This window comes from Salvelinus fontinalis, chromosome 38 (genome assembly GCF_029448725.1).
Source record: "Salvelinus fontinalis isolate EN_2023a chromosome 38, ASM2944872v1, whole genome shotgun sequence".
Taxonomy (NCBI): domain Eukaryota; kingdom Metazoa; phylum Chordata; class Actinopteri; order Salmoniformes; family Salmonidae; genus Salvelinus; species Salvelinus fontinalis.
Window position 1 is genome coordinate 6,332,249 of NC_074702.1, and position 13,456 is coordinate 6,345,704.

A 13,456-nucleotide genomic window follows, 5' to 3' on the forward strand; every position below is an offset into this window, starting at 1 on the left:
GAGACGGTGAGTCCATCCTGCCCTTTTGCTCTTTACCGTCTTACCTTCTCAGAATGTCCACAAGACAAGACCTATCTGCTTACATCATCAGGGCATCTGTTTTCACAAAGGAGATCTGAAGTCATGGTTTTATCTCTGTTTATGCTGATTGTTGGTTGGTTTCATCTGTATTGTCATGTTATTCCCAGGTTGGCAAGGACACAGGAGAGGCGTCATGGGAGGAAAAAAACGGGATAAGAAACCAGACGGGATAAGAAACCAGACGGGATAAGAAACCAGACGGGATAAGAAACCAGACGACTGACTGAGCGAAAGAAGAAAACGTCAGAGAAAGAAGGAAAGAGAGAAGGATTGTGCGTTCTCTACTTTCTCAGAAGTGCAGCCCCTAAATTCCTGTTACTATGCCTGAAAGAGGGAGGGCAGCAGACCAGTCAAAATGAACCCCTACGTCACCTCTCACTTTAGGAGGGATCTCTTTCCCCACTTCCACTTGTTGTAGAGGCTTCTCTTCTCTTCACCCCTCTCTTACTGTTTGTGTGACATGACAACACCTGGCTCTGTATAAACCTAGGACAGTAGGTAACATCTATCTCTGTGTAAACCTAGGACAGTAGGTAACATCTGTCTCTGTGTAAACCTTGGACAGTAGTTAACACCTGTCTCTGTATAAACCTTGGACAACAGGTAACACCTGTCTCTGTGTAAACCTAGGACAGTAGTTAACATCTGTCTCTGTGTAAACCTAGGACAGTAGTTAACACCTGTCTCTGTGTAAACCTTGGACAGTAGTTAACACCTGTCTCTGTGTAAACCTAGGACAGTAGGTAACATCTGTCTCTGTGTAAACCTAGGACAGTAGTTAACATCTGTCTCTGTGTAAACCTAGGACAGTAGTTAACATCTGTCTCTGTGTAAACCTAGGACAGTAGTTAACATCTGTCTCTGTGTAAACCTAGGACAGTAGGTAACACCTGTCTCTGTGTAAACCTTGGACAGTAGTTAACACCTGGCTCTGTATAAACCTTGGACAACAGGTAACATCTGTCTCTGTGTAAACCTAGGGCAGTAGTTAACATCTGTCTCTGTGTAAACCTAGGACAGTAGTTAACATCTGTCTCTGTGTAAACCTAGGACAGTAGGTAACACCTGTCTCTGTGTAAACCTTGGACAGTAGTTAACACCTGGCTCTGTATAAACCTTGGACAACAGGTAACATCTGTCTCTGTGTAAACCTAGGACAGTAGTTAACATCTGTCTCTGTGTAAACCTTGGACAACAGGTAACATCTGTCTCTGTGTAAACCTAGGACAGAAGGTAACACCTGTCTCTGTGTAAACCTTGGACAGTAATTAACACCTGTCTCTGTATAAACCTTGGACAACAGGTAACATCTGTCTCTGTGTAAACCTAGGACAGTAGTTAACATCTGTCTCTGTGTAAACCTAGGACAGTAAGTAACACCTGTCTCTGTGTAAACCTTGGACAGTAGTTAACACCTGATTCTGTATAAACCTTGGACAACAGGTAACATCTGTCTCTGTGTAAACCTAGGACAGTAGTTAACATCTGTCTCTGTGTAAACCTTGGACAACAGGTAACATCTGTCTCTGTGTAAACCTAGGACAGTAGGTAACATCTGTCTCTGTGTAAACCTAGGACAGTAGGTAACATCTGTCTCTGTGTAAACCTAGGACAGTAGGTAACACCTGTCTCTGTGTAAACCTTGGACAACAGGTAACACCTGTCTCTGTGTAAACCTTGGACAACAGGTAACATCTGTCTCTGTGTAAACCTAGGACAGTAGGTAACACCTGTCTCTGTGTAAACCTTGGACAACAGGTAACATCTGTCTCTGTGTAAACCTTGGACAATAGGTAACATCTGTCTCTGTGTAAACCTTGGACAACAGGTAACATCTGTCTCTGTGTAAACCTAGGACAGAAGGTAACATCTGTCTCTGTGTAAACCTTGGACAACAGGTAACATCTGTCTCTGTGTAAACCTTGGACAACAGGTAACATCTGTCTCTGTGTAAACCTAGGACAGTAGGTAACACCTGTCTCTGTGTAAACCTTGGACTACAGGTAACACCTGTCTCTGTGTAAACCTAGGACAGTAGGTAACATCTGTCTCTGTGTAAACCTAGGACAGTAGGTAGCATCTGTCTCTGTGTAAACCTTGGACAACAGGTAACACCTGTCTCTGTGTAAACCTAGGACAGTAGTTAACATCTGTCTCTGTGTAAACCTAGGACAGTAGTTAACACCTGTCTCTGTGTAAACCTTGGACAACAGGTAACACCTGTCTCTGTGTAAACCTAGGACAGAAGGTAACATCTGTCTCTGTGTAAACCTTGGACAACAGGTAACATCTGTATCTGTGTAAACCTAGGACAGTAGGTAACATCTGTCTCTGTGTAAACCTAGGACAGTAGGTAACATCTGTCTCTGTGTAAACCTTGGACAACAGGTAACATCTGTCTCTGTGTAAACCTAGGACAGTAGGTAACACCTGTCTCTGTGTAAACCTAGGACAGTAGTTAACATCTGTCTCTGTGTAAACCTAGGACAGTAGTTAACATCTGTCTCTGTGTAAACCTAGGACAGTAGGTAACACCTGTCTCTGTGTAAACCTAGGACAGTAGTTAACATCTGTCTCTGTGTAAACCTAGGACAGTAGTTAACATCTGTCTCTGTGTAAACCTAGGACAGTAGGTAACACCTGTCTCTGTGTAAACCTAGGACAGTAGGTAACATCTGTTTCTGTGTAAACCTAGGACAGCAGGTAACACCTGTCTCTGTGTAAACATTGGACAACAGGTAACACCTGTCTCTGTGTAAACCTAGGACAGTAGTTAACATCTGTCTCTGTGTAAACCTAGGACAGTAGGTAACATCTGTCTCTGTGTAAACCTAGGACAGTAGTTAACATCTGTCTCTGTGTAAACCTAGGACAGTAGTTAACATCTGTCTCTGTGTAAACCTAGGACAGTAGTTAACATCTGTCTCTGTGTAAACCTAGGACAGTAGTTAACATCTGTCTCTGTGTAAACCTAGGACAGTAGTTAACATCTGTCTCTGTGTAAACCTAGGACAGTAGGTAACATCTGTCTCTGTGTGAACCCAGGATAGTAGGTAACATCTGTCTCTGTGTAAACCTAGGACAGTAGTTAACATCTGTCTCTGTGTAAACCTAGGACAGTAGGTAACATCTGTCTCTGTGTAAACCTAGGACAGTAGTTAACATCTGTCTCTGTGTAAACCTAGGACAGTAGTTAACATCTGTCTCTGTGTAAACCTAGGACAGTAGTTAACATCTGTCTCTGTGTAAACCTAGGACAGTAGGTAACATCTGTCTCTGTGTAAACCTAGGACAGTAGTTAACATCTGTCTCTGTGTAAACCTAGGACAGTAGTTAACATCTGTCTCTGTGTAAACCTAGGACAGTAGTTAACATCTGTCTCTGTGTAAACCTAGGACAGTAGTTAACATCTGTCTCTGTGTAAACCTAGGACAGTAGTTAACATCTGTCTCTGTGTAAACCTAGGACAGTAGGTAACATCTGTCTCTGTGTGAACCCAGGATAGTAGGTAACATCTGTCTCTGTGTAAACCTAGGACAGTAGTTAACATCTGTCTCTGTGTAAACCTAGGACACCAGGTAACGACTGTTGCCTTGGTATTCTCCTGTGTTGTGCCTTTGTTGCTCCTAGTCAGGGTGTTACACTGTAAACTGTCCTCAGTGATCTGGTCAAGGTGTTACACTGTAAACTGTCCTCAGGGAGCTGGTGAAGGGTTGAACTGTTCCTCAGCAACCTAGTAACATGTTTAGCTTGTTCACTGGGGGTCAAAGACTTGCCAGTGTTCGAAACCACAGTCCATTGGAAATGTGTACGGAAGGTAAAGTCTAATATCACAACCAAACATTTTTTGTGTCATTTGGATTTGCCCTGAATCAAACCTTTTGACTTTTCTTTGTTTTTATCCCAAAGGGATTTGGCATGCAACAAACAAAAAAATCTCTCTTCCCAAAATATTACCTTTGTTTGCCTCAGTGGGTCGTTGTTTTTACCCAGTTTTCCTTGCACGTCCTCTGCCCATTATTGCCACATTTTTCCAAAGGAATTAGACTGGAAGCTTTTCTGAAATGGATAAACATGTGTGTTCTCTGTCAAGCAGGGGTGTTGAGTGTGACACTTGAACCAAGAGGAGAGAACTAAAGCCAACCCGTTTGGAAAAAACAAGGACACAGCACCTCCGGTCTCAGGATTGGACAGGATTTGACCTCTGAAATAATCTTTGAGCTCTGAGTTTTCGTAGTCATCGACGGGTGTATACCCTGTGTGCCTGTTACCCCTCCCCTCTTTCCCCACAACCGGCCAATAGGATTCTGCTCCTCCTACACATTCACTTTGACTCTATAATAGGTGTTGTATAGAATTAATCCTGGTATCATATGTATAGGATGATACACAAACATAGGTACACAGAAAGTACACACAATTGTACATGCCTTGGCGTTCTAGTCAAGTAATTTCATTCTCTCTCTTTTTATTTATTGTCTTTCTCCCTCTCTTTCCCTCACTCCCTCTGTTATAGAGAATTCTCCCATGCAGTTGTAGTGGAGAGTAAGTCTCCTTATTGTTGTATACATTTTTACAACACTGAGTGAATACGATGTAGTTGATCTGGTCAGTAGTCAGTCTGTGCAGTGTGTTCTGTACTGAATTGACAATGCCTTTAGGAGAAACACAGAGACTCTCAGGAACAGGATATGCTGTTAAAAAAGCAGTCACCTGAGACATATTTCAAATGTCTCTAAAAGTCTGCTTTTGTTGTGCCAAGAACTCACCACTGGCATTTGAGGACTTTTGTGTCTTGGAAAAGATACTTGGATTTGAGGGGAAAATGCTGGTCACAGTCTCCCACTTGTGAGAGAAACTGAGTGAGTATTATTTACACAGTGCATGGCTACTGTAGCTCATAAATGTATTCCAAGGCCCTGTAGCAAAGGAAACATAGATATAAAAGGGTGGAGGAACATATTCTGACTGATAGGAAGTGAATGTATTGGAATTGTGTACCATTATCTGAGTCAATAGTCTAAGGAGTTCCTCCTCTGTTTCAATCTGCCTTGTGTATTTTCCATGACCAAACCACTGGGAAATGAAGATTATGGAACGTAAGAAACAGCATGCTATTCTTTTCTCTGCTGGTTGCATGTTAGATATGTGTTAGAAACATAGACACCGTTTGATTGTACTGTACTGTGGATCTACCCCTGGACTCTGTATTGTCATATTGCACTTTAGTGAATGTGGGGAGTATATATCCTCCTTACTACTACCCCATTGTATCCCCAGCTCTCATCCCTTCAAGCTTCTCAGTTCCTGTAGCCTGCTCAATGTGTTTCCCTCGTGCTGTTTCAAACTATCAGCAAAACTCCCGCTCCCTCGTAAGATGACCACAGACTATGGGTCCCTCCTGTTGATACCCTGGACACGTGTGTAACCTCCCTGCTCAGCCCAAAGGAGTGTAAGTACTACAGGGACTATACAGTATTACTGCGAGACTGTCTATCTGCTGCTGTGGAATACGTTTCTGAAACAACTGCCTGTTGACCAGAGGAGTATATACAGCAACAACTTGACCACTGAGCTTCCTTCAGGAGAATGGAAGGAAGACTGTGAATCAGGACACTGTAGAGCTGTGAGTAACATTGACTGTTAATAAAAAGTTAGTGGAACAATGATCCGGGAAGTGAGGGAAGTCATCTACTGCAGGATACAGTTTTTCCTCATGGATCTACCTTTACCACATCAGATGGATTACTTTTCACCATAGAAACAGTGGAACTGGAAAGAAGAACAGAACACCAGGTTCTTATCAATATCTAGGTGGTCATAAACTCACAAAGCACATAGGAGTTGAGACTACAGCGTCATCAGCGTAAGACATTGTATTTAGCACCATGGGAGCGGCGCGTGTTAAGCGACGTTTCAGTGCAGTGGTTGACGGGCTGGTAGACGAGGAGGAAGTCATTAAGCTGGCTCTGAGTGTTGCTGACACGGCCAGGGTGGGGGGCAGCACGGGAGGCTCAGGGAGCCCCACCAGCCCCTCTCCCACACACAACCGAAATGGCAAAGCACTCCCCCTGCAGGGCAACGGCAGCAATGCACGGAGGCCCAGCGGAGCCCTGGAGGCAGGAGGAGGGGAAGGATCGATGAAAGGAGGAGGGCGCTCAGGACTGAGGGGCGGGAGGGGCGGAAGTCTGGGGAGAAGGGGAGAAGGCTGTTCGTCCTCGGACCGAGATTCAACACTGTCGTCCCCTTCCTCCTCAAGCCGCCGGCCCACCCGGCGCTCTAGCCGCCGGCCCCGCCACCGCTTTGTGGGCAAGGACGGGCGCTGCAACGTCACCTTCGTCAACATGAGCGAGAGGGGCCAGCGTTACCTCAGCGACCTCTTCACCACCTGCGTGGACATCCGCTGGCGTTGGATGCTAGTCATCTTCTGCCTCTCCTTCCTCCTCTCCTGGCTGCTCTTTGGCTTCGTCTACTGGCTCATTGCCGCCGCGCACGGGGACTTCGCCATCCGCCTCAACCCCAGCTCGGGTGCCTCTTCCGGGGGAGGAGATGAGTCCGGGGCAGGGGCGGTGGTGGAAGTGGAGGAAACGTGTTTCGTTCAGGTGAACAGCTTTATGGCGGCCTTCCTGTTCTCCCTGGAGACGCAGACGTCCATCGGTTACGGCTTCCGCAGCGTGACTGAGTCCTGCCCCCTGGCGGTGATGGCGGTCGTCTTGCAGTGCATTGTGGGCTGCATCATCGACGCCTTCATCATCGGAGCGGTCATGGCGAAGATCGCTAAGCCCAAGAAGCGTAACGAGACGCTGTTGTTCTCTGACACGGCAGTGGTGGCGCTGAGAGACGGGAAACTCTGCATGATGTGGAGGGTGGGGAACCTACGCAAGAGCCACCTGGTAGAGGCACACGTACGTGCACAGCTATTAAAGGTAAGAAAGGAGAGAAGACGAAGATTGGTAGAGGGATGAAAGAAGGGAGCAAAGAGACGTAAGGGGCTGTAAACAGTAGAAGAGGCAGGACACATCAGTAACTGTAAAGAGACTGAAGGGGCTGTAAACAGAAGACGAGGCAGGACACATCAGTAACTGTAAAGAGACTGAAGGGGCTGTAAACAGTAGACGAGGCAGGACACATCAGTAACTGTAAAGAGACTGAAGGGGCTGTAAACAGTACAAGAGGCAGGACACATCAGTAACTGTAAAGAGACTGAAGGGGCTGTAACCAGTAGAAGAGGCAGGACACATTAGTAACTGTAAAGATACTGAAGGGGTTGTAAACAGTAGAAGAGGCAGGACACATCAGTACTGTATTAATAATGGTGGAGAGAGAGAAGGAGAGAGAGAGAGAGAGAGAGAGAGAGAGAGAGAGAGAGAGAGAGAGAGAGAGAGAGAGAGAGAGAGAGAGAGAGAGAGAGAGAGAGAGAGAGAGAGAGAGAGAGATGGAAAGTGAGGGGGAGCAGTAGAGAGGGAGAGGGAGATTGATATTGGTGAGGCCATCTGGACTGTACTCTGATGTCTGTGGTTAATGAGAGCTTGTTTTATTCTCCCTCAGGGGTTTAGAAGATTTACCAAGGGATTCATTTCCCCAGGATTCTTTAACTCAAAACCTGTGTGTGTGTGTGTGTGTGTGTGTGTGTGTGTGTGTGTGTGTGTGTGTGTGTGTGTGTGTGTGTGTGTGTGTGTGTGTGTGTGTGTGTGTGTGTGTGTGTGTGTGTGTGTGTGTACTGTATATAGATAATACTCTTTTCTGGCCATCTGTTAGCAATTTTGGTGAAAGTTTGCGAGGTGGTGTGTGTTCTGACGTATTGTCTGCCGGTCTGTATCTATTGTGTTTCATGTGGCCCTTACCTACCACTGCTTTCATTGTCCTGTGGGTTGTAACGCTCCAGAGCAGGGAGGTGAAGAGAGGGACATTTAGATCTTCTTTAAAGCTTGACCATGTCAAAGTTCAGACGGGGCAGCTTTGATAAGTTTTAGGGGATCATGGCAGCATTGTATTTCTCAGTGCTGAGGCTGGGGATTGACTAAGGAAAAATGTTATGTAGTAAGCCTAGGCCTGCGGAGTATGGCTGCAGACTGGTGCAGCCAAGAAATATAGGCAGGCGAGCGCTTTCTGTGGAACATAACACTTAAGGCTTTGGATTGAACTATACACAACGTTCCTGTAAACAATGTAAAAACTCAACACTTAATCACTAACCTCATACCCTCTGTACTTCCCTTTCTCTACCCCTGTTCTTCCCCCCTCCCCCAGCCGAGGGTGACCCCAGAGGGAGAGTTCCTCCCGCTGGACAACGAGGACATCAACGTGGGATTCGACACGGGAACCGACCGCATCTTCCTGGTTTCCCCGGTAACCATCGTCCACGAGATCAACGATGAGTCGCCGTTTTTCGAGATGGACCGTCGGACGCTGGAGGGCGACTCGGAGCTGGAGGTGGTGGTCATTCTGGAGGGTATGGTGGAGGCCACAGCCATGACCACACAGTGTCGCAGCTCCTACCTCGCCTCCGAGATCCTCTGGGGTCACCGCTTCGAACCTGTGCTCTTCCAGAGGAAGAACTGTTACCAGGTAAGAGGTGGAGAGGGACTATAGAAACAAAAGAGGAAAGAGTTTCTGCTCCGCTAGCTTCGTTGTTACGTTTTCCCTTTTCTCTACATTTTAGCCATTCAGCAGACACTCTTATCCAGAGTGACCCCTCTCTTTTTCTTATCCAGAGTGACCCCTCTCTTTTTCTTATCCAGAGTGACCCCTCTCTTTTTCTTATCCAGTGACCCCTCTCTTTTTCTTATCCAGTGATCCCTCTCTTTTTCTTATCCAGAGTGACCCCTTTCTTTTTCTTATCCAGTGACCCCTCTCTTTTTCTTATCCAGAGTGACCCCTCTCTTTTTCTTATCCAGAGTGACCCCTCTCTTTTTCTTATCCAGGTGGACTACTCGTTCTTCCACCGGACCTATGAGATTCCCAGCACACCCTCTTGCAGCGCTAAAGAGTTGGCCGAGCAGAAGTACATCCAGGGCTCACGCTCCTCATTCTGCTACGAGAACGAAGTAGCCCTGCAGCTCGTCTCCCCTGACAATGACCCTGAGGGCAACCCTGGCGGCCGCTCCTCCCCCCTGACCCACCGATCCTCCCTCTCACAACCCACCCACACTAACTAGGGAGGCGACAGGCAGAGGGGACAGGAAGTGACCTGGGATCCACAGGAAGTCAGGGACAGACAGAGGGAGAGAGAGGCAGAAAGAGAGACAGGCTTCATAGTGAAAGAGACCAAAGTAGAGAAAGGTAAGTACACGATTTAGGGAAAAGGACAACATTGAGAGACTGAAGTTGAGAGAGGTATAGAAAGAGAAACAGAAGACACGACAAAGATGCCGAGAGACAAACGGAGAGAGAGAGATACTGTATACTGTCAAACAGAGAGAGAAAAGGACATACAGATAGGACAGAAAAGGAAAGAGAGGGATAGAAAGAGAGAAATAGAGAGAGAATTGTCATTGAAAGGGGTAGATGGGCTGCTGCTACTCTGACTGTGTTGGCTGATTTGGACATAGCGATCTTTCAGAATCATTATGAACCCGTCTGTCTCAGACCCGTCCCGTCAACCAACCGCTACATTCACCACTGGCTCCAGCACCTAACTGACCACACATACAACACTGACCCCTATTGGCTTCAGTCTGTAACTGCAGCTCCTGTTCAGTTACAACTCACACTGGACACATGGGAGTAAGGTGAAGCTGCCCCCTAGACACTGAGCTATGACCAGTTTAGTGTTTCTGCCCCCTGATGGTGAAGGTTAGGTTTTGGAGAGGCTAAGCTGATCCTAGATCTGTGCCTACGGGTAACTTCTACCCCAAACCTGTGGATGTTGAATACTGTGTGACAGAATGAGGTAAAACGGTGTATATCTACACATTGAGGGATGTTTGTTGAATGACAAGGCATTATTGAAATGTTTTGGATTCTGGTCATTTGTGTTCTGTCAAGGTTTGAGCAGGTCTGTTGTGTTAGACTGATATGTAACAAAATGGATACAGAGAAACAGCTGAAAATAAGCAGCGGTTTTAAGCTGTTTCTTTGACTTGTACTGTATGTTGTTATTCTGTATTTATAATGCAAGACTATTCTATATTTACTTTATTTAATCCAACATGTTGCATGTTCAACTGGGTGCAGTGTCAGCACAAAACCATATGAGTGCATAGTCTGGTAACATGTTATTTAAAGGTCTACTTCTAAACGTATGATTCATTGTTTAATATGGTTAACTATGGTTAACAAACAAAGGTGTATAAGTACTATGTAAGCAGAACTTTGATTAAAATGTTACCTTATGTTATTTTTAAATTCTACAGTACCCAGCTGAAGGGACAATCTTGTGTTAATGTTTACCTCTGTCTTGAATATGAGATTCTGTCACCTGAGATTCTGTGTTCCTCAAACATTTAACTTTGTATGATTTTCCTCAGTATTTTCTTTATTTAGTTAATTTGCTGAATACTGTATATTTGGTAGAATTTTAAGGGGGAAATGGGGGATGTTAAAGGTAGACTCAGATGCAGAATGACGTAGATGCAGAAAGTAAACAGCAGAGAGGGGCAATTTCCACAACAACTAAGAGCGTTGAAGTGTGAGGCTCAACTTCTCCGCTGTTTAAATAAATAGTGAGGTATTCCATACTGGTAAAACATGAGCCTATCACAATAATGAAAACAAAATGTTGCCGATGCTGAGATGAATAGCTGACGCGCACGGACAGCAGTGGACGCATAAATTCTGGCCTAATGACAATCACCAAAATGTCATTACACTTTGCGGTGTTTTGTGTAACAGATGTCTCTTTCCATTTACCACTGTTTGGAGGCTGGACATATGTTGAGAGTGGATGAACATGTAAAGGAGCCCTTTGAAGTGAATGTTTGACAAACATCATGGCTGGTGGTTTATGCCACAGTAGAAGGTAATACATTTTAAAAGTTAAATAACAAATCTTTAGTACTAGGCCCACAGAGATCCTAATGAATTAATAGAGATTCTATATGTAATGAATGAATAGGGATTCTATATGGAATTCTGTGATCATGTGAACATAGGAGGTCCCATACTGGGAAGAAATTACATCTACTTTCACCCGCTTGTGTGTGACTGTGCTAGTGAATTCTTGCATCTCGCTCATCTCAATAACTGCAGTGCTGCTCGTGGCAACGTCATTTAGCTGAGTTTACCTTTAAGGTGACATTGTTGGAAGTGTACAGGCCTTGGCAGAGCACCCTAAGCTGGGACTGTAAATGGACCGTAAACCTGTTGGACTTTCATGACCACTGGAAGCATGTACTGAGGACCTGAAACGTACGACTGTCACTTCACTGCAGTACATTAACGTAAGGAAAACCTCCCGGACCCCTCCCTACATCTTCCTGTTCTAACTGTAAACTGTGAGGGCTCACAACTGCACTGACAAACCACCTGAGGAGGAATTGAATTTCTGTGACATTCTGTTCTCTGAGAGAGGTTCTGTTCAAAGAATTAGAATGGATGACTAATCCTGAATTCTATGGTTCTGCTTTGGTCTGTCTCACACTATGTGGGAGACTAATGCATTGGGTGGTGCATTCAAAGAGAAGTCTATGGTGTTATTCTATAACTAGCACATGATTTGCAATGTTCAAATGAGATGTTTCTATTGCCTGTCTATTTTGTTGATTTGTGTAACTCTTCTGAAAGTGATGGTTTCTGAAATATGTATACTGATGTTATTGAGCGATGAAGAGTTCTAACTTCTATGCCGTTACTATCACAATATTTAGTCACACTTTACATTAAGTTAAACTGCCATGTGTGGTATTACATAATAACTAAGTAATTATTTCAAATAGAATCTATTCAGTTTACTTTTGCAGTATTACAATTCAAAATCATTGGGTTATGCACCTTACCAGCAGTTACCATGCACAATATATCATGAATCTACATGATATAACTTCATGTAAAGTGTTGACCAATTGTTTTGACCACTAGATGATACAACAGAGCTGTATTGTTCTACCTACTACAAGGACGGCAACTCTGAAACTTTTACTTGCATCTTTGCACAGAAGTAAGTTGACACTATGGATGAACTCAAAGGCAAATATCACATACGTACATACAAAGCACTGTAAAAGCACACAAACTGCTATTGAAATGGCATTTTAAGACGTCACATACTGTATATAGAAAGCAGCACTTCACACACACTTACCTTTTGAACAGGAAACATGGATATTTCACCTTTTAAAGCAGATTCCATGATAAGATTTACAACCATATTGATCGGTTATAGTTGGTGTTATTGACATTTATTCAACTTCCGTGTCTTTCCTTATTTTCCTATGTCTCCATGGCTACCGAGTTCTATTTATAGGTGAATGGCCGGTCCCGTCTGCTCCACTTCCTGTGGGGGGTAACTTGAACCCTGACCACCAGGACTCTGACCTCTGTGTTAGCCTTTTTTTTTTATTATGCATCCCACACAACAACAACATAGCCAGATGGATTACTTGATGACTTCCTGGTTGGTTGCTTTATTAGATTCCAGAATAAAATGTTGATATTGCAGGTCAAGGTATGTTGGGATTTAGGTTAGTGGAATCGGGTTGTTACTAGCTGTGCTCTATTATTTGTTCCTACAGATACCACTGTATACGTTCCCATCCTTCTCTGTTGTATCACAACAAATAATCATTTCACTACTGTTTGTGGCAGAAAGCACTTCCATGTGAAAAAGAATGGCACTATAGAGCAAATAAAACACATTGATTGATATGAGTCAATTATGGTGTATTTTGTACTTGAGTCTCAGATTCTCTCATTGCCAAATAAAAGTCTAATTAATTTTTTGCTGAATGGAAAGGTGTAGTTGGTCACAACATAGGCCTGCATATCTGTAAAAGACTGCCGCCATTACAATACAGTTAATTACTGTGTCTTTACTGTGCAAGGTGTGCAGGCTTGTAAACTCCATAGAATATGTTATCACATGTTTATTACCTAAAAACTATTTTTTTTAAATCATAATGCAACAGAAATTATCTATTTTTAGAAGAATACCTATTCCTATACAATCAGAATAATTGATGAGCAATGACTGGTGCACCGGTTTCGTCTTTAAATGGCAAAACCCTTTGAGCAGTACTATAGCATGCTGTAGCTGCGGTCGCCAGCCAGACGTCAACACAGGATTCTTAAGACTCGGAGACCGTAACTGTTAGTAGGAATCTGGGGCGGTCACCTCTTTTAGTAGCCCGGCTTTTCCAATAGACAGTTCTTATGCACAGGTCAAAGATCAGCTTAATACTTTCTCCAAACCTAGCATTAACCATTAAATTAAACCCCA

The 13,456-nt window shown here is 44.2% G+C and overlaps 1 protein-coding gene across 1 annotated transcript in view; it reads left to right on the forward strand.

Moving 5' to 3' along the window:
• Nucleotides 1-12,885, forward strand: part of LOC129837233 (inward rectifier potassium channel 2-like) — a 73,392-nt gene extending 60,507 nt beyond the window's left edge. Inside the window, exons 4-6 of the mRNA XM_055903233.1 lie at nt 189-7,007; nt 8,332-8,649; nt 9,006-12,885. Coding sequence (XP_055759208.1) covers nt 5,970-7,007; nt 8,332-8,649; nt 9,006-9,239 — 1,590 coding nt within the window. The 5' untranslated portion in view covers nt 189-5,969 and the 3' untranslated portion in view covers nt 9,240-12,885. The remainder of the gene's footprint in view (nt 1-188; nt 7,008-8,331; nt 8,650-9,005) is intronic.
• The last annotated feature ends 571 nt before the right edge of the window (nt 12,886-13,456 follow it).